Below are 20,662 nucleotides of genomic sequence, written 5' to 3'. Positions count from 1 at the left end.
AATACACACTATAATAATAATAAACTGTAATATATTTTTGATTTTCTAGACTATTTCAAGCCGTAAAGTGAAAAGTATATATTAAATTCAGTACATGTTAATATACAAGTTACCTCACGTAAACCTGCAATTGCAAGTTTATATTTCACAATTCAATTGCGAGTTTACAATATCTCGCAATTCTGAGAGAACAAAGACAGAATTGTGAGATAAAAAGCCACAATTATCTTTTAAAGCTATGTAACTTTTCCGTCCACTAGAGGGCGCCTATATTCAAAACAAAGGTGTAGCTTGATGATATTTGAGTTCAGAAGCTTGGGACATGTTCTTTTCACCTCACAGCCAGTGGAAAAGAATCAGGATACTCATGGCAGTCAGAACGTTACTGTAGAATGAAGCAGAGCAGGGCTGAGTGTTGTGGGAGCTGAGCAAGGCCGCAAACACACGGCTCGCGCGCAACGGGACTTTTATTATGACAGTACACAGTTGTCAGCGCTATTTTCGCTTTTCCTGTCATGAGTATGAGGTAACACAGCTCTGTTTATCACATTAGATACATTTAAGCGTGTTTAAAATGATGTTATGACGTTACTCTGTGCGTTCGCTCATCGGCTGCTGTGACACTTGTTCACACTGCTAAGAGTAAAGAGAAGAGCGCTACTGCAGAATGAAACTGCAGGCCTGGTGGTTTTAAGATATTTTACTGCAAAAATACTTTTTGCATAGGCTTGCATTGTTTTAGATAAGAATAAAATGTAAATCCAGTGAAATATTTACACATTAATCAAATCTTCAAGTAGGCCTAATACTTGCATTAGCACAATATAGATACTGTAGTGGCGGCCACAAAAAATGTTTTTTTCCTTTATTCATTTTGTTGTAGAACTGCTTCTCTCTTCCGGTCTCAGGGGAATATACAATACTTGTGAGACTACTCAGGGCTAAATTTACTTCAATTTGATATTTTGTTTAATTATTAATTAAATATTATTATCTGCGATAATTTTCTGATCACAAATAGTTATCAGTTTCTTTTATAATGGATGAATGTGAAGGTTTCCAAATGAAAGCAATACATTCCATTTGTCTTGTAATTCTGGACAGACCCAACATTTCCCAGTTGTGTTGAGTTTGCAGCGTCAAGTGTTTGTGTTGTGGCTGAATTAGAGCTGGTTTGCTCCAACTTCAACAGCATGAACCCTCAGATCTGACATTTTGTCTTGAAAACAAACTTGACCCAAAACCAACTCATTTCTGTTCTACAGGTGCAAGTAATTGTGATACTTACCTACAGTCTATTTTCAAAAAATACTACATTTGTTTCTCGGCCTAAGGATTAGTGTTATGGATTTATTTATATCGCAGGCTCTATTTGGTATCAAAGGAAGTTGTATCCGCTCAAAAAAGAAAAACAGTAGTTTTACAGGTTTATTTTTTGCCAGTATGCGAGTGTGTAAAAGAAGAAAAGATTGCAAGAAATGCAATCTTTACATGGAAAATTCCCCTGGGAAACGGTGAGGGTTGGTATCTGCATAAATAAATTTATGCCTTCAGTTTCCATTCCATCCTCGCGTAAACATTTTTGGTCTAAATATATTTGACAGATAACTTCTGCTGTTTTACCTTTCTTAATCTTAAAGGTATCTCTTGCCTGTTCACTGCATTGATGCTGACATTATGACAGAAGAGTTGATTGGGTGTTTGCTAAATTAAAGAGTACTTTAACATTCACTTTTGTTAATAGGCCTAAAATCGCCAATAGATCTCACTTTCCTAGTGCAGAGCTCTGTGCTTAAATTCACAGATCAAAGTGAGGGGCTCTCATTGTTCAGCTCACACTACACACAATGTCACCATTCATGCATGGATGTCTTTAAAGCCAAAAGCCTCTCATAACCCAAAGCATTGCTGGGTAAGGAGAGGAGGGTGCACTTGCACCCCAAACCCTGACCGGGTCAGATCTCTTTGATCCCGAAGCCTGTGTTCTTTGCAAGCATCTTTTGATGGAAAGGCCTAACCGACACAATGAAAGTACAGAGGACAGGCAGCAGTAAAGTGAATTTAATGTTATGACCTTCTCCAGAGGTCAAAATTGGGACTTTTTTTTATGCACTGAAACAGCACTTGAAGCCTTTGGTGGGTAATATGATGCATGGGTGCATATGATGATACATGATATAATATCATAAAAGCTTGTACAGGTGCTAAGTTATTACTATACAAATGTATAGTTGGCATATTTTGTTTATTCCTAAAACATTTTTGAAACCTTTTTCAATGTCTTCCAAAGATGGGACCACTAAACAATGTCCATGAGACTTTAAAATATGATCAGACTTTACTGTCTGCACATTCATCATACAAAAATTTGTGGTCAGTAAGATTTTTTTAAAATAAATACTTCTATTCAGCAAGGATGCATTAAATTGATTAAAAGTGACAGTCAAGACTTTTACAGAATTACAAAAGATTGCAAATGAATGCTGTGCTTTGGAATTTTCTATTCATCACAGCTCACAAAATTATGAATTTCATGGTTTCCACTAAAATATTACAAATGCAGCCATGGTGAGTATAACGTAACGTGAACATTCCAAAAACCTAACAAACCCCAAACTTTGGAAACGTACCGATACCATGTCATGGTACTGTTGGACAAACTTATCAGTTGCTAGTCAACTCCACTTTCGTGCTATCCTCCTGTTCTTCGTGCTTCTGAGATTTACCCGGGGGCTATTTTTCCTCCATCATTTCTCTGAGAGAATAAAGAATTACAAGGCAAGAGAAATAATTTGGATGTGGATCAAATAAATCTTCAACAATTTTTTTTCTGTAAGGCTGGAATTGAAATCATTTGCTCCCTATGTGCATCATCTGGTCCCCCGATTCACTCCTATTCAGCTGCAATAAATAATTTAAACTATAGGAAGTGCTCAGTATGCATTTTGGTTTTGTTCATTTTCAAACCAGGGTTTATGCTATTTGAAGAATATAGCATTCAAAGTTCTCGTACATACAAATCTAGAAATGAATGCTGTCACACAATTGTGGCAGTAAATTGATTTCAATATACACTTATAAACTTTTAGCATTTTAATTAACATGCTCACTTTGCACTTTTTCCACTTATTTCTTTTTATTCAAAAGAGTGCACTAGAGAGCTTCTGTAACAATACCTGCTCCACAAGGAGCAGACGAAGAAAAGACAAAACAAACCCAGTAAACAGAAAAATGAAGATGCTGTATTGAAAATGTACAAAAGCTATACACATGTTGAGTTCTGCAAATGGCATCACAAAACACCAACCAACTCCAATAGTTCAGACTTTTTTAGAAATCGCTCTGTCCTTGGGAATTTCTTGAAACGGTCCTAAATCAAAGGCAGATGTCATTTTAGTATGTGCCTGTGGTTTATCACAAGCTCGAGAGGGTGATGAACCTGTTAATTGGGATGCGATCTCAGCTGAGAGCACACAGAGTACTTGCATATTCCTTTAAAGACATCTCAAATGGACACATGGGTTGACAGGCCTCCACTGACTGAAGTGCAGAGACGTAATGCTGTCCTTCAACATCACACATTCAGATGAGAGGCAACAACAGAGATATGAAACTCCTGGAGCATGCTTCGAGGGAATCTGTCAATCCAGATGAAATTGACCAGCTCCGAGGAATTGTGCAGAAATTTAATTCCACCAGTTTCTCACAGTTCCCCTCAGGAGTGACAAGGGGGTACATCAGAGCATTGTGCACATTATGAAGAAGCTTGTGCAGTTAATATGCAGTACACATAATTTAAAGCATGAAGGATATGGAATAACTATAAACAAAACAGCAAAACGCAGTAAAAATATCCATAACTCTATTAGTGTAGCTACATACCAGATTACATAGCATTATATGAGTTAAAAACTTACTTATTACATACTTCTTTTATGTGAGGCACTTAGTGAATTTCAGTGCACTGATGAGAAAGGGAAAATCAGACTTATACAAGCCCAATAACCATTACCCTGATGTACACTACTATGCATTAACAAACAAACTTACATCAAACATATATGGCTTTGTGAAACATCATCTTGAGGTTTTTGCCAGCCTAGTTGCATACAACAGTTGTGTCAGCAAATGTCTGATAATGTAATTGACAGTGTCCACCTGAATGCAGCTGTATTTCAGTGCCTTTGCTCATGAACTAATGCATAAACATGTTTCTCTCTCCCTTAGAGCACAAATTAGTGTTCTTAAAACAGTTCATTGTTATTTTTTGTCATTTTATTGTTCAATTTCTTTACATTTAGAGAAAAGCCACCCCTGATTTTTGAATAAATTCTTTAATTCTCAAGCCATCATGTTTAAGAATTTGCTTTCCTCTGCTAGGGCTGTTAACATTGAGCTCATGTCACCAATGGCCATGTTGCCAATACCTGCCGGTATCGAGGCTAAAGTAACAGAGTTACGTGGGGTGGTGAGCCGTGAGGAATTCTGCGAAAGACTCTGCAGAAGACCCGGACTTAATGTGCCGGACATTAGGCTCGAATGGTCTCCATCATCCAAAATGGCATCAAAGTCTATTTGAGTGTGCTCAAGGGTTTGAGTTGAGTCCACAGTGCTGGTGACCTGATTAACCCCAGGAGACGCCATTGTAGACACTGAAGCAACAGGGGCTTGGTTTGAGCACGGGGACATGGGAGAACCGTAATCAACACTGGGGTCCAACATATGGATCTCTCCTGAATAGTAAACAATGCTGTTCCCATTGCTGAGTTGACCAAAGTCACCTGGTCTCTTTGGGCTAGCTTCTGAGGAGTTGGCGTTGGACAGGGAGCAACCATTTTGCAGAACCAAACCTGACCCTGAGTGTTGCCTATTCAAAGGTTTGGGCTCGGATGGAGGTCTGGGCTGTATTAGTCCTCTGCCTGCATTTTGACCTGCAGTCTGAGTAAGGGGAACATAATTTTGCTGGTTGGCGTTATTCATATGTGTTAAGTTTGATCTGTAATTCTGCATATGTTGGTTTTGCACTGCTCTCCCGTTGGGCGGACCCATGCTGTTACATGTAAGGTGTTGACTGGAGTTGAAATTGAGGTCCTGCCGATATACCGGTTGAGGGTTTACTTGCTCGCCGAGATTCTGACCCGGATTGGTAACAGACTGCCGATACTGCTGGACGGAGTTCATCCTCTGGATGGTCCTTTGTGGATAAGCCTGTTGCATGCTAGCCAGGTTCTGGCTCATTGGTACAATCTGTTGATTAGTGCTAAAGCCTTGGTAAGGGCCAAAATTCTGCTTCTGCTGAATCACTGCCAAGTTCCCTCTAAGTTGTTGCTGCTTTGGAAGCCTTGCAGTTGTATCTACAGAACCAGAACTGACCTCGTTCCATTGCACAGGCATGTTGTTCTTGTTCATGTCTTGGGTTTCGGCCATTTGCTCCGGATGTGACCCAATAGGCTCTACATGACTTCCATTGTTGCTTGCCATGTTAATTCGCCGTTGCCCATAGAACTGTTGTTGTTGAGAGATCATATTTCCATGGAAGTCTAGTGCATGACCACCATTTACAGAAATCCCTGGATCCTGATTTGAGCTACCATTCTGGGACCTGAGGTACTGTACCATGTCATCTGGAAGCACCAAATCATCCTCTTGCTGATCACCCCCATCACTGGCCATATTCTCCATTAAAACGTTCTCTGAAATACTAGGAGGTCTTTGGCTGAAGGGATGACGGTGCAAGCTGCCATCAGAACAAGTGTTGCTCTGCAAGTTGAAAGCACGTCGATCTAATGCAGGCAGACGCGAAAAGTTCATGTTGCTGATGCTGTTGAATCGCTGAACCCTTGGTAAGGAGAGCGGATCAAAAGTTGTACGACGAACAGGATCACTTGCTCGTCGCAGAAGATTAGCCTGAACTTCGTGAGGCATCATGCCTGGGGCACTGTAGCCGGTGTCACTGCAGCGTCTTGAGTTGACTACACCTTGGGAATGGTGCAAATGTGCTGAACTCTCTTGCGAGTCATTGTACAGGGCCATTCTAGTTCTAAGACTCATGCGATCCATGTTGGGTAGAGGTGTCGGTGGCGCACCCCCTGTGGCTGCAGCGTATTTCGCCTTGAGGCGGTAGTGTTGTGCCGGCGTGAGATTTAGTAAACTTGTGAGTCCACCTGTACCGCCACAGTGGCTAGCTTCACTGGAGCGCCGCGACATGTCTGTGGAGATGGGGTCGTAAGAATCTGCTGAGCTGATGTTGTTGTTACGGATTCCAAATTGCGAAGCCTCGCTAGAGCGACGACTGGAGTAGCAGGGTGAAATACCAGAGGACCGACGGCTTAGCGTGTATGCTGAGCTCATTGTGCTGGTGGAGCTGTCTCTGCGCTCATGCAGCTGATTTAGCATTGTCATCTCATACGAAGACAAATCTCCTGAACGGTGGATTGGAGGTCCAGGCATCTGAATGCCCATAATTGAAGTCTCCAGCAATGAATCTAAAAAAATGATCGAGAGTAATGTTACTTTCTCACAATGCATGAGAATGCAAACTCAATTGAAATCAGTTTCATTAAGTAATAAGTTACACATTTTTTGGGCAGCAGTACTCACCGATAGAGGGAATTGGAGGCAGCTTGGTATTTCGGACTTGAGGTGAAGCATTCGCCCAGGAGCAGGAGTCTCTTACAGTTTTTAGTTTTTCCTTCTTGATGTGCTCAAGATGTAGTAGTCCTCCCCTGTTTTTACGTAGCTGAAGACCTACTCCTGCAGAAGTACCCGGAGAACCGGTAGAATCTACTACAGGTGTGTCATCTAAAGCACTCAGGTCCCCCAAACTGCCTCCACTGTGCACTGCCATCTCTACTCCACTGTCATTGTTGGTGGCACTGCCAAGTGGCGATGGCTCACTGCTACATGATGACTGACCACCAGGGCTGGACTGATACATCTACAGAGGAGCAGTAATGAGAAAAGGTCAGTAACGTTTGTCGAATTAAGAAAAAATGGTCATGTGAAATGACTGTCTCATATTTATAATCGGGTTTATGAAATCTTAATTACATAACAATATAGTTTTGTTTCTAGCATTAAGATTAGTTTTTCACTAATGTTAAGCCACATTTCCACTGCAGGAACTTTCCCCAGGAACTAGGGACTTTGAGGTGGTACTCTGTGTGTTTCGACTAGGGTCTAAATGGAGTTCCAGGTAAAAATGTCCCCCTTAAAAATTCCCTGCTCGAGAGGTAGAACTTTTTTCAGGAATTTCAGGACTTTTCGGGGGTGAGACTTGCTGAATGTGAAATGCTTGCCGAAATGCTGAACATGCTGATAGGTTGAGTTGACACAGAATTTTGATTGGCTGAGTGCACGCAGGATTTTATTTCAATGATTTTTTAACATTTAACCGTTTTTAAAAGTATCTTGCGTTGCGTGCAGTAAGAGATGTTTGCTATTTGAATCATCAATGGAGTTTAGAAAATGGGCCAACGGCGAGGTTCAGGCTTTATTAAGCTCATACTTTAGACCGTGATGGAAAGGTCTAGGTGGGGAAAAGTTCCAGGTAATTTTGGTGAAAACAGGGCTTTAGATACTTCAGGGGAACATTAGGGCTTTAGGGGAACATCTAAGTATTTTTACTTTAAAATTGTTCTACTGATAGTCTGCAATAAACAGATTTTTTTTAAAAATAGTTCTACATAAAATGTGCTTTTAACACCAAAAGCAGGATATGATAGAGGCAAAAGTGTTAGCCTCTATTGTAGAATTAGTTAAAAGATATTCAGTTAGGTGGCTAGATGCATAATCTTTAATATGAAGTTAATATCAAATCACTTCCATTACAACTTTTATTCAGTTTCGGTTACCAAGGTTTTCACAATACAACTAAACCAAGCATTACTGAAGCTGGGTTTAAAAAAAAGTATTGATTTTGCCATGCATTAAAAAGACATTGCTGCAGTGCTCACCTTAGTACAGTCTGTCCATTATTTTCAAAGAGAAGCAAGTTAGTTAAGAAGAAAGGACAGGGTTAGTATATTAGTTGAGGAAATGGTTAGTACATTAGTTTGAATTCTGTATTAAGAGCATTTCACACAGTACATGATAAACAGCAAGCTCTGCATATCGGCATCTCTGCATGAGGTGATTACTGTAAATACTGCATATCTTAATTAGCTAATATCTAAGTCAACAAAAATAAGTAGTTATGGCATTTATTCCTCCATAAATTATATTAGTCATCATCTTAAATTTTAAATGATTCATGAGTTGTACTGATACATGTACTGTCTCTTGCCCATTGGAAAATAATCTGAGAACTTGTGCTTACTATGCACCTTGTAAAACTGCTTTTAGTCAAAAACATTGACAGAACCTCTCATCTGATGTAATCATTTGTTAAGAACGAAACTGATCATTCTTACCACTGTGTTTTCCGTCTTGATAGACTTGACATGTTGGCAGTCCTCCACTCCTCGGGTGGTGCTGTTGGCCTCCCCTAACCCGTCTGATCTTCCCCTTTCATGCTTTGTGTGGGCCTCATTTTCTCCATTCCCTTTAGGGGGGTGAGGTTTAGGTGGTGCATCACCACGCTGCTTCTTAGTGACATGTGCTTCAGGACCATGAACGGTCTTCACATGTTTCCTGAGAGAACTGGGATCTGTATAGCGTTTTGTGCAACCTGGGATCTTACACACATATGGTTTCTGCAAAGGAGTGACAGATAGCTTTCAGAGTGCAATCAAATCTGACTTAAATCAAATCTCTAGGTCTCTATGAGATGGGAAACAAAATGCATGTAATGAAACAGATGTTGAAAGCTCGAACCTCATTTGAGTGTGTGCGGTTCTGGTGCTTGGCTCGGTCTGAAGCATTGGAAAATGCCTTGTTGCAACCCTCGTGCTCGCATACATAAGGCTTCTCCCCTGTGTGGGATCTCAAGTGAGTTTTGAGGTTTTCCAGTCGAGAGTAAGCTTTCGAGCAACCTTCGAACTAGACAGAGAGAGTGAGAGAGAGAAAGAGAAAAGCAAGTCATTACATCAGCCCACATCAGTCTGAACCTAAAATTAAACAGCTTTATGAGAGAATCTCATAAAACCTGTCAAGAACATGTCTGAGTTATTTCACCCCTAAATCAAAAATAAAATAAGAAATTATATTTTTATTTACAGACAATGGAGTCTATTAGACAATAAATAATATTTTCTAAACTATTTACATTGCCGTAATGAAAAATAAATAGTTAAAATGTGACCCCCCCCCCCCCCCACACACACACACACACACACACACACACACACACACACACACACACACACACACACACACACAATGTGTACTTGAATGGACTGCATTTATATAGCGCTTTTATCCAAAGCGCTTTACATTTTTGCCTCACATTCACCCATTCATACACCGACGGCGATGTCAGCCATTTAAGGCGCCATCCAGCTCGTCGGGAGCAGCTGGGGTTAGGTGTCTTGCTCATGGACACTTCGACACTTGGTCAGGTGGAACCGGGGATTGAACCACCAACCTTCTGGTTTGTAGACAACCTACATGAACCACTGAACCACTGCCGCCCCATACTTCAGTACTTCAGTAAAATTTAATAAAGAACCATGGCACCTTCCTCTCCTCAGACTTTAATTATGTCTCCATCATGTCAATCAGCATGCTCAGAAGTTCACTTTTTAATATGATCTCAAGCAACTAAAATTGGCTGGGAATGCAAGACAGCAGATCAGCGTGCCTTCATGATGTTTTAGGAGAATAAAAGTAGCCAAGATGAAAATGTGTCCTGTTTAAAATCAGATGTTCTACTGGAATAAGAAGCATACCTATTTCTGTAAAGCAATAGCCTGCTCTACTTGTGGGTCCAGAAATAGATGTGTGTATTTTTGCAATTAAAGGTAAAGAACATACTACTAACTATAAGTAACTTTGCAACTGCGTGTCAACTAACTCTCATTCATTTGCAACTACACGTCAACTCTCTTTAGAATATTAATAGACTGTTAGGTTAGGATTAGGGTTAAGGTTAGTAGAATAGGTTGACATGCACTTGCAGAGTAACTTAAGGTCAGTAGAATGTCTATCGGGGGACCATCAAAATAATATGTGATCAGATTAACAGTATTAAGCACAGACTACTTCTACTGTAATGACTGGCGGTTGACATGTTGTTGCAAAGTTACTTGAAGTTAGCAGAATGTCTAAAGGTCTATTGAAAATGAACAAGGCTTAATGAGCAGTGGTGCATCACTTACTGTGCACTTATGGGGCTTCTCCCCAGTGTGTCGACGCATGTGAACCACAAGCATGTACTGGGCCTTAAAAGGCTTCTGTTCTCGTGAGCACTCCTCCCATCGGCATACAAACTCCTTCTTCTCTCCGTGGATGTGGTCATTACTGATATGCTGCAGGTAGAGAAAAGTGACAACATGAATGTCAACAATGGCCTTAATTCCTTAAATCAGCAATGAAAGGCCAATGATAGATATTTCTGTCATGACAACTATCTGAGTGCCTGTCATAGTAATGGATATGACAGTTTTAATATGTTTGGTCTTAGCAGAATAAATCTGCTATACTGCTGCTGTTAATTATTGCTGCTGCTGCTGTCAATACATGAACTACCCATAGCAGATCTATTCAGGTCGAGCTGGGGAAGATAATATAATATAATATAATATAATATAATATAATATAATATAATATAATATAATATAATATAATATAATATAATATAATATAATATAATATAATATAATAAATATATAATTAATATATATAATACAATATAATATAATATAATATAATATAATATATAACATTAGCCTAGAAATCTAGACGCACCCTAGCAGCAGCAAATTAAATCTGCTCGTCTAGCAACTCTCAATACCTTTCTGAGCTGTATTCCCCTAACTCTTGCCGGTCCAATCACATCATGTATAGAGTCAGCGGGCGGGGCCATAATGACGATGGCCGAGATGCGTTTGCGTGCTTCTAGTAAACACAGAAACTGGCGAACGGCGGTCTTTCGAATCAGCTATGACCGCGACTCTGGAAGACTTGGAGTTAAGCTTTTCTCTGAGAAAAGAACAAAGAACGGCACTGAAGTCATTCTTTAAATAGGGAAGGTGTGTTCGGAGTTTAGCCGACCGGATACGGCGAATGTTTAATCTATCAACTAGCTCTGCTTCACCTTCGTTGCTCTGGTTGGTTGTAGCGCTATCCTATCGCGTGCCGAGGAAAGACAACCGATTATCCCTCCCCTCGGATTGAGCCCTGTCATTGGTGAGTGGGGAGAGTGATGTGGGTCTGGCTTATCAGGCTAATATAACATAATATTTTTATATTTTATATTACTTTTTTATATTTTATATTATTTAGGTCAAATGTTTTAGTAAGATTTTGGAAATAAGTATCCTTTGCTCACCAAAGCTTTATTTATTTGATCACAAATACATTAAAAACAATAATATTGGGAATTATTACTACAATTTATAATAATATTAATATATTTTAAAATGTAATTTATTCATGTGATTGTAAGGCTGAACTTTCAGCAGATCTTACTCCAGTTTTCAGTGTTATGTTTATCAATATCATTGTTAAAAACAGTTAAAATGTTTGTGGAAAACGATGAATTTTTAAATTGAAAATTCAAAACAGCATTTAAAAAAAAATGGAAATCTTTTGTAACTATAAATGTCTTTACTGTCACTTTGATCAACAATTCAATAATTTAAATGCGTCTTTGCTGAAAAACATTTACACCCCCCGGTGTAGAACGGTGTGGAAATATACTATAAACAATAATACAAATAACTGTATTTTGTGTATCTTGACCAGTACTTGCTTGTATTCTTCTAACAGCACCTAACCTTATGCTGAATGAAGTTCTTTAGGGAAGGATTGCATGAAATAAAATCAAACCATGCCATTATTTTGTTTCTTGAGGTATGTCATTTAGAATGCATACAGAGAGCGCAGACTAAAGTCTCAGGCCTGAAAGAGGTGTGTAGGAAGGAAGTCCAGGCTCTCAGTTTTGCTCTGGTCTCTAAACACTCCTTTGTTTTCACTTCTGATTCCTCTTCCTTATCTTCCCTGGCTGTAATTATACCTTACACTTGGTCTGGCTTTTTAAAACCATCTGATCGTATTTCTTAGAAATCCGAATAATGACGGAGAGCAATCTTGTAATCCCCAACAACAATTCACTTGCAACTACCTAAGACCATATGTTGTGCATGTTTGTTTGTGCATTCATTTAAGTCTAGTGTGGGTTTTAGAAAACAAAACACACACTAGGCTCGGCTTAGACTGGTTTGGGCCTGTTCTGGAATTGGAGATTGGCAGAAATTCAGTTCCACTGATCCAGAACCCCCAGAGGATTCCAAAGCTCCAGGTCCAGGTATCATGAGGAGCCAGACTGGCTCGGTGTGTTCCTGTCAAGACTCTGGGCCCAAGTTTATCTGTCACATCGCGGCTTTCAGATTGTTAATAACTCCCAGCAGAAGGGCTGAGGTGTCAGAGGTGGAAAGGGCCACTCCAGAGCTGCTGGCATGATGACGGATTTACTATACGGCCTCAGGGAAGTTAAAAGGTCAGAGGGTGCACCGAGACAGGAGCCATACATACGAGAGTATATGTGTCTAAGTGAACGCGTTCTGCACCTCTGCGGGTATCAACATGCTCATTAACCTTACACGTGTCAGTGACAGGAAAGGATCAGTTACAACTCTGGCTAAAGCTGTCGATGAGAAACTTGTCCAACATGTGCAGTGTTTCTAATTATTTATTAATTATTTTAGAAACAGTTGTTTCTGCTTTAAAAAGTCAAACATTTCAAGCTCAAGGGCCCTATCATATACCCAGCGCAATGCGGCACCAGGCGCGACGCAAGAGTTTTTTTTTGTAGTTTCAGCCCGACGCAGTTATCATTTTCATGTCCAGAACATTGTTTAAATAGCAAATGCATTTGAGTTCATTTGTGAGCCCATGGGCATGCTGGTCTGAAAATGAGGCGTGTTCAGGCGCATTGTTGGTGAGTTGCTATTTTGAGGCAACTGAAATAGACTGCGACACTGACCAACATAAACCTGGTCTAAAGTCAATAGCGCAGTATTTTTTTTTGTTATTTAAAGATTGTGTTAGTAATATGGGCATATAGGTGGGAGCACAACACGCGTACACTCTGCTTATTACACACAAAGCACATAAACATTTTTAAATCTTAAAAATAAAAGGATTCCTCTCTGGAAAGTTTTTCTGCTTGTAAATTCCTCCATGTAAATAGCGAATCCACCATAGTACAAGCGCAACTGGCTTTTAAAGGGAATGGGAGATTAGACTCTGATTGGTTTAATACACATTATGCCCAAAACCCACCCATTGCTCATTAAGAGAATATGGACCAACCATTTTTTGGACGCCAACCATTTTTCCCGTTGTTAAACTAGCAAAAGTGGATTCAGACATTCCCTAAGTGCACTTTCACTGTGCACTTTAAACCATGCGCTTAGATTGTTAAAATTGGGCCCTTAGTAAGCTGTCTAGACAGACAACATTTTAAGGCATCATATGCACACCTTGTCTGTTTATCACCACCAGACCAAGCTCAATTTAAGATTGAACATTGGTCTGGGGACTCTGCTATGTGTTTTCTACTGCACACGAGGTGTGATAAACGAGCATTATATAAATGACTCTGTACGCAATTGGATAGTCCTTCAACCAATCACAGAAGATAGAGACACATTAAATTGATCAACAGGGACAGTAAAGATATTTACAATGTTACAAAAGATTTGTATTTAAATTAAATGCTGCTCTTTTGACTTTTCATCGGAGTCCTTTGAGAAAGCTTGAAATTTGACATTTTATAATCTGCACTTTGAGGAAGTTTGGGATCAGTTTGGGATCAGATTTTTTTTTTTTTTTTTAAGAAATTGATACTTTTGTTCTGGATGCATTCAATAGATTTTTGATCATTAAATTAAAAGTGACAGTATTCCTGATGGTCAGAATCATGGTTTTAACATTGATAATAATAAGAAACGTTTTTTTGAGCAGCAAATCAGCATGATTTCTGAAGGATCATGTGACACTGAAGACTGGAGTAATGATGCTGAAAATTCAGCTTTGCCATCAAAGAAATAAATTACAATAAGCTAAATAAGAAACTTCTTTCATAAACATTAAAAATCATACTAACCCCAAACTATTGCTAGTGTTTGTAGAGACCGTAATGAAGTTAGAATGTAAGCAGGAGATAGCAAAGGCAGCTCACTAGATTTGAGAAATACTTATAAAGGGTTTTAAAATCAAAAGAGAACCAAAAAATGAGTTTAATAGAACAAAGGGACTAACAAGAACTAGCTGGTCCTGGGTGTCATACTCTTTGGAACATCCTTCCCAGTGGCAGTTGGTCTCATACACAGCCTCAGGTTCTTGCTTGCATTCATCTTTATCAAGTTCCTCCCGTAACTCCATGTGATCCTGTTGAGGAAACAACACTGGTAAACTTTATTTGTATACTTTATTTTATTAAGTCTATCATACCAGTCAAGAGAACATGTTATTGCTCAGTGGTGGCTTTTTAGCTTGTGAGAATGAATGAGTTCTATATACACTGTATATATAACTGGTATCAACGGGTATCAAAGTAGGATCAGTAGGATTTCAGTACAATAGGCATTCAGATTTTAGTTTTTCAAAGAAAGTATTTTTATTTTATTTTATTTGTCCTTCTCTTTCTGATGACTGGTATCAATCTCAGACAGGTTTGTTAAATACTGAGCTTTGGTTAAAGGTGGCTGAAATGCAACTCTACGCACAACTGCAAGCCAGCACGGAGATGTTCTTGAGTATCCAAAGACACCAGCAGCTTCAAATACCTGCTGCTCAACAGTGGCTTTTTTTTTATAGCTGTCCTTTTAATACAATTCATTTTTTTTGGACTGAAACTTTCCTTAATTAGCCTTTATCTGACCGGGTTCTCTTGTGCTGTAAATTACTCACAAATCTTATGATAATCTCCATTTAGTTTTCACAACATACAAGTTGTTTTCATGCACCATTTCATGTTTTTCATCTTCAGAAAGATCTTTCTTCCTCCCCATACAGCCTGAGAAATGTGACTTGGTAAATCATATGGAACAACCTCTTTAAGTAGGGTTTGCATTTACCTAAGTAGACCTGGCAAACTATTTAACAAACCTGATACCAGTTTTCTAAAAAGATATGGAGAAATAAAACAAACAAACACTTTCTTTGAAAAACTAAAATCTGAATGTTTATTGTATTGAAATTCTACTAAATCCGAGCAAATTAGATATACTTGTCTGATACTCTTGAAGGGACATGATACATTTATTTTTACATTTTGTAAATAAAAACAGTTATTAGGTTTTTTTTTTCTTAGGAGAAAAATATGACAAGCAAGGATACCTAAAGAGCCATTGGGTCTCACTGTGGTCTAGGAAAAAAAATAATAAATGAGACATTAAAAGAGCTCTCATTAGTGTTTTATATTTCTTATTGGACCTGATCCTGGTCTTGAGGTATCTTGAGAATCAGATAGAAACTGTTGTTGGTGGTCATGTCGATTTTTCAACACAATATTGCAACCCTTAAGGTTTGGGAATGTTAAGAATGTTTTTGAGCTTTATTGAAGTTTAAAGTTAAATGGTTCAAAACCTCTCTAATGTGGCGAGAGAACGGAATGCTTCATGGCCACATCTAATGTCACCTCCCACATGCTAATTTGTGTGATATCCAGTCAAAAGTCAAGGGTATGTTTACCAGCGAGCGCTATGTTGTTAAGAGCACTAAAGCAACAACTGATAACAGTTTCTTTGAAACTATTCAGAGCTGGCTTTCTTTCATTCCAAGTGTTAAAACCTCTAATATGAAGGATTTTGAAAGAGGTCAATGCTGACTACAGCATGTTTATATCCGTCCCACTACTGTGCACACATAAATTCACATCTGCCCTGATCACACTCCACGCCTCTCCTCATGTATCTTACCAACACACTGCCACAGAACTGGAAATGAGCCAAGATACGAGAGAGAGACTTAAAAAAGGAAACAAGTGGATCAATGATGAATTGAAAAAATTACAAAAAAAAAGGATGATTTGATTTTCTAATGAATGTTCTATGGAGATTTTCAGTTAACAGCAACTTAAATTTAGGGCTGTTTGTCTTGTCACACAAATCTATTTTTTGGCTCCAGAATCAGAGCAAAAATCATATGGACTAATTATTTAATAATTAGTTTGAGCCTAATGATGTGATCCCACAAACCTGAGAACCAGGTGAGATGGGGTGGGGTCCATCTGCTTCAGTCTTCACCTTTGACCTCTTGAAGATCATAGGGTTGACAGTGCTGCTGACAGCGGGATCTCCACCAGCATTCTGCAAGAGAGCAAGGAAAGAGTCATTGGAGGCACCATGTCGACAGTTTGGCTGCTGGCATGAGTGGTGATTTCACGCCTACAAAGGCATCATGCTCCAGATGCCATATTTCACAAAGCAACTTGCCGCAGAGACTAAACAGTTTAGACTGCACTATGAGCATCTGTCAGATGGAAATATGAAAAGGAAGAAATTATTAGGCCCAGAGAGCGACTACAGACTTTGATCCTCAGATGGATTCATAATTCAACAGACAGTCTCTCTGAACACGCAGGCTCTCTGTTGAAGTGGGGGTGCCTTTCCTTCCAACCACTACAGTATGGCAGAGGTCCATGTTTCCTATTAACTCAATAACCCTGACATGGTTTGCTCAAAAGTGAGGGAAATGTGTTTCTCATAACTATAATGTGAGTGTGTGTTTTGGAGATCAGCAATAAAGCTGGAACGAAAACTGATTTGGTGAGTGTCTGGATAAAGTGAGAGCAGGTATGAGGAAGTTTATATTCTGGATGGCCGCTGTGTTTACAGAAGCTCTCGGATCCTCGGTCGATGAGCATTACACAGCCTTCTATAGAAGCTGATGAATGAAAAAATGGGGATGAATGTTCAGATTAGCATGAATTGTCAGGTTTGTTTATGTTGGTTAGTGCTGGGTTATTAAACGCTTAAATTAAATCTTAGATATCAAAATAAATACCCGTTTTTCATGATAATAACGTGATCCCTACATTTACTTGTAGCGTTTGATGGTTTATTTTTGTTGTTAGTTAATGTTTTATGGGTCACTCTTCCGCCAGAACTCGACTTACTCGTTACCGGAAGCCAGTGATTATAGTTTATAAGGTTATAAATATGTGTTTTTCATACAAAAACACCCTTTATTAACACCCTGGTGTCATATGGATTACTTTTATGAGGGATGGATGATTTTTGGAGCTGCAAAATTTAAGGTACCATGCATTTAAAAAAAATATATAACTGATTGTTTGGCTGAGGAAGAAAGTGATATATACCTAGGATGGCTTAAATTATGTGAATTATGAGATCATTTTAATTTTTGGTTTTCAACATTAACATGAGTTCCCCTAGCCTAAATATTGTCCTCAAGTGGCTAGAAATTTTGATCAGTGTAAACCGAGTTCTGTCTGTCTTTCTGATCTTGAATTCTCCTGTTATGACGTCATACCAGGAAAGGTTTCCTCCCCTTCCTCTGCTTTGCCCGGCCAGAGAATTAGTAGAGAATAGATTCAGTTTTTCAGTCGCGATGTCAGCAGCACAGGCTTTACCATATAGATTCGACAGCACTGCCACAAACAGTGAATAACAGTGTTCATTAATGCCTGATCTGGGATCAGTGAGTTCTGATGTGTAGCTAATCATTCAAGTTCACACAGACTTTCTTCTTAAATCGTTTAATACTGTCAGTCCCGCCGCTGGCCGTCTTAATGCATCAGTGAATCAAGCCAGTGACTAAAACGTTGAACTTTACGTTTCTGTTAATAGCATGAAACTAATCTGTTAATTAAATGGTTAAACTACAGAGATCGATCAAAGATTACTCTTTATAATGTATATCTGCAGTGCACACTTGTCCAAACTGCTGTTTGAATGACGCTGCTCTAGTAAATATGCTCAACAGAAGCTCTTACTGTATTCATATCGATGTCGTGTTTGCTGTTAGCAGTGGTGAAAGCATTTTGTCAGAGAAATAACGTTGCAAATTTTACTCGTTTATTCAGTTTATTATTCAGAGCTCTCGGATTCAAACAAAATAAACTTGCGCTCTCAATAATAACTCGGTACAATAACACTTTCTCTGCAATCTCACCGTCTCTCTCTGGACTGGCAGTGTTGCTTGCCTCACTAAACCACGCCCCCTCCGCCACATAATCGAATACTCATTTCAAATGCAAAGATGTCAGCCAATCATAACAGTGGGTGTTTTCACTGAAGTCTCACAGCAGACACGCCCTTTAAAATACAGCATTTAAGCCAGATGACTAATATCAGTATAGAAAAAATGCATTTTATTTCTAAATTATGACATTTTTTGATGTAAAAACCATACTAACAATATAAGTACACATTATAAAATATTTTAAAAAATCCATGTCATGGGACCTTTAAAAACAATACTATACAATTTCAACATCTGCAATTATTGATGACTGGCCATAACACGAAAGCAATTATTGGCCCATCTTTATAGTTATAAAAATTATTTAATGGCACAATCTGAAACATTATACACTACTGTTCAAAATTTTGGAGTGACCAAGTCTCTTATGCTCACCAATGTTACATTTATTTGATCAAAAATACAGGCAATGTTGTAAAATATTACATTTTAAATCTATTTTAAAATCTAATTAAGTTCTATGATGGCAAAGCAAAATTTAAAGCAGCAAGTCATGTCACATGACCCTTCAGAAAATATGCTAATTTGCTGCCTAAGAAACATTTCTTCTTATTATCTATTGAGCATTTGTGCTGTTTAATATTTTTGAGTAAACCATGATAATTACTTTAAAGGTGCCCTTGAATGAGTTGAAACAACATGTTAAATTGTTCTCTGATATCTACATAGAGGATATGTGGCTTATTTAAGGGCGAAAATTGTCCAGATACAGTTTTACAGGTCCATTTACAACCATTTACAAAAAAAATTATTGATCCCAAACCTTTGAACATGAGTGCAGTGCATAATATAAACATGAAATCTAAAGACCTTTTGAACCCTGCGAACATGGAAACCTCTGTAAAATCACCTGGCTGGACTCTGTGTTGGTGTCGGCGCTGCTGTTGTTGGTCAGCGCGGCAGCTGTCACCAGGGTCTGCTGCCTGGTGCTGAGGGAAGGAGAAGGCTGTAGGAGGGGGGGAGTGTGTCCAAACGCATTCAGACCTCTCTGTTGGGACAGCAGCTGGTGGTATGCAACTGGTGTGATAGGATGTGGGAATGTGAAGGACGGACTGAGACATGAGAAAAAGGGAATAGTCACATTTTGTGTTAGTTCAAACAACTGGCAACCTGCAAAAAAAAAAAATCAACACAGGCGGGACAATGGGCATTCCTGTACCTGATGGCCCCAACGGAGAGGTGGCCGTAAGAGCTGCTGGCAGCCGAACTGGAGCGGGAGTTATTGATGTAGGCCACCAGAGAGTTGGGCGAGGTGCGGATCATGGTCTGCAGGTCGATGCTGGCATCCGAGACAGGAGAGATGGACAGCGCTCGCTTCCTGCTCACCCTCGGCGTCAGTCTGGGACTGGGGAAACGGGACACTGAAAAGAAAAGACACTTTTTTCACTCTCACCTTAAAAAGATCCGTTCAGTTCTCTTTATCTCCAGAATCAGTCCCATGCTGGCACAACTCACTATGAATAATTGAGCAGCCTAATCATAGTAATCTCACCCAATGAGTTGTTCTGCAGAATGTCAAACAGATGCTATTTAACAACATTGATCAGAGAGTAAAATCAGGCAAATAAGCAAGAAAACAAGGTCTGGAATGCTGAATAGTCCACATTCTACAGTGAGCAGATCTGAGTAAGATTCTTAAGGAATATCTAAGGATAAGAATATTATATATATATCTATATGGTTGAGAGCCGTGCAATATTCTCCCAGTATCAGAACTCCAGCCAATTCACCGTTTGTATCACTCTTTTCTGTGCATGTTATTTATCTTCAACAATTCTGTTCAAGTTTGTGGTTGGTAAGTTTTTTGTTTTTTTAATTTAAAGCCTCTAATGCTCACCAAGGCTTCATTATTTGTTTAAAAAGTAAAAACAGTACAAACAGTTACACTTACAGTTAAAATGTAAATTTTTTCCTATGATGGCAAAACAATTTTTTTCGTAGCCATTATCATTTGCCATTCTTTAACAGAATTTTCAACAGCACTTACTGTATTTGAAATGGATTTTTTAATATTCTCTACTGTACTCTACCAGTTACTTTTGATAAATTCATGCACCCTTCCTGAATAAAAGGATTAATTTCTTTAAAAAAAAACACTCAGATATTTATATTTACAATTTATTGAAACAGCTGCAAATGTTGATGCCAAAAGTTAAGTTACGTTACAACCATATCCACAATTACTCTTGATAATTATAAGGGCAAAAAAGGAGGTGGAAAATTACAAAATTACCCCTGCACACAATGTAAAAAGTGTATCATTTGATTTTCCATTTGCATTCTAATTGCTGAGTGAGTGTTGACTTAAAGGCCATGTTTCTATGTGCAT

The 20,662-nt window shown here is 38.8% G+C and overlaps 1 protein-coding gene across 2 annotated transcripts in view; it reads right to left on the bottom strand.

Moving 5' to 3' along the window:
- Positions 1-3,110: 3,110 nt before the first annotated feature.
- The window catches only part of gli2a (GLI family zinc finger 2a), a 93,790-nt gene continuing 76,238 nt past the window's right edge, over positions 3,111-20,662 (bottom strand). For both annotated transcript variants that reach the window (XM_067444235.1, XM_067444234.1), the window contains 9 exons: positions 19,493-19,694; positions 19,184-19,385; positions 16,305-16,415; positions 14,365-14,493; positions 10,257-10,406; positions 8,815-8,979; positions 8,412-8,693; positions 6,601-6,937; positions 3,111-6,485 (listed from right to left, as the gene is read on the bottom strand). In XM_067444235.1, coding sequence (XP_067300336.1) covers positions 4,342-6,485; positions 6,601-6,937; positions 8,412-8,693; positions 8,815-8,979; positions 10,257-10,406; positions 14,365-14,493; positions 16,305-16,415; positions 19,184-19,385; positions 19,493-19,694 — 3,722 coding nt within the window. In that variant the 3' untranslated portion in view covers positions 3,111-4,341. The remainder of the gene's footprint in view (positions 6,486-6,600; positions 6,938-8,411; positions 8,694-8,814; positions 8,980-10,256; positions 10,407-14,364; positions 14,494-16,304; positions 16,416-19,183; positions 19,386-19,492; positions 19,695-20,662) is intronic.

This window comes from Pseudorasbora parva, chromosome 5 (assembly GCF_024679245.1).
Source record: "Pseudorasbora parva isolate DD20220531a chromosome 5, ASM2467924v1, whole genome shotgun sequence".
In the NCBI taxonomy this organism is placed as follows: Eukaryota; Metazoa; Chordata; class Actinopteri; order Cypriniformes; family Gobionidae; genus Pseudorasbora; species Pseudorasbora parva.
This window is presented reverse-complemented; position numbering and strand designations above follow the sequence as displayed.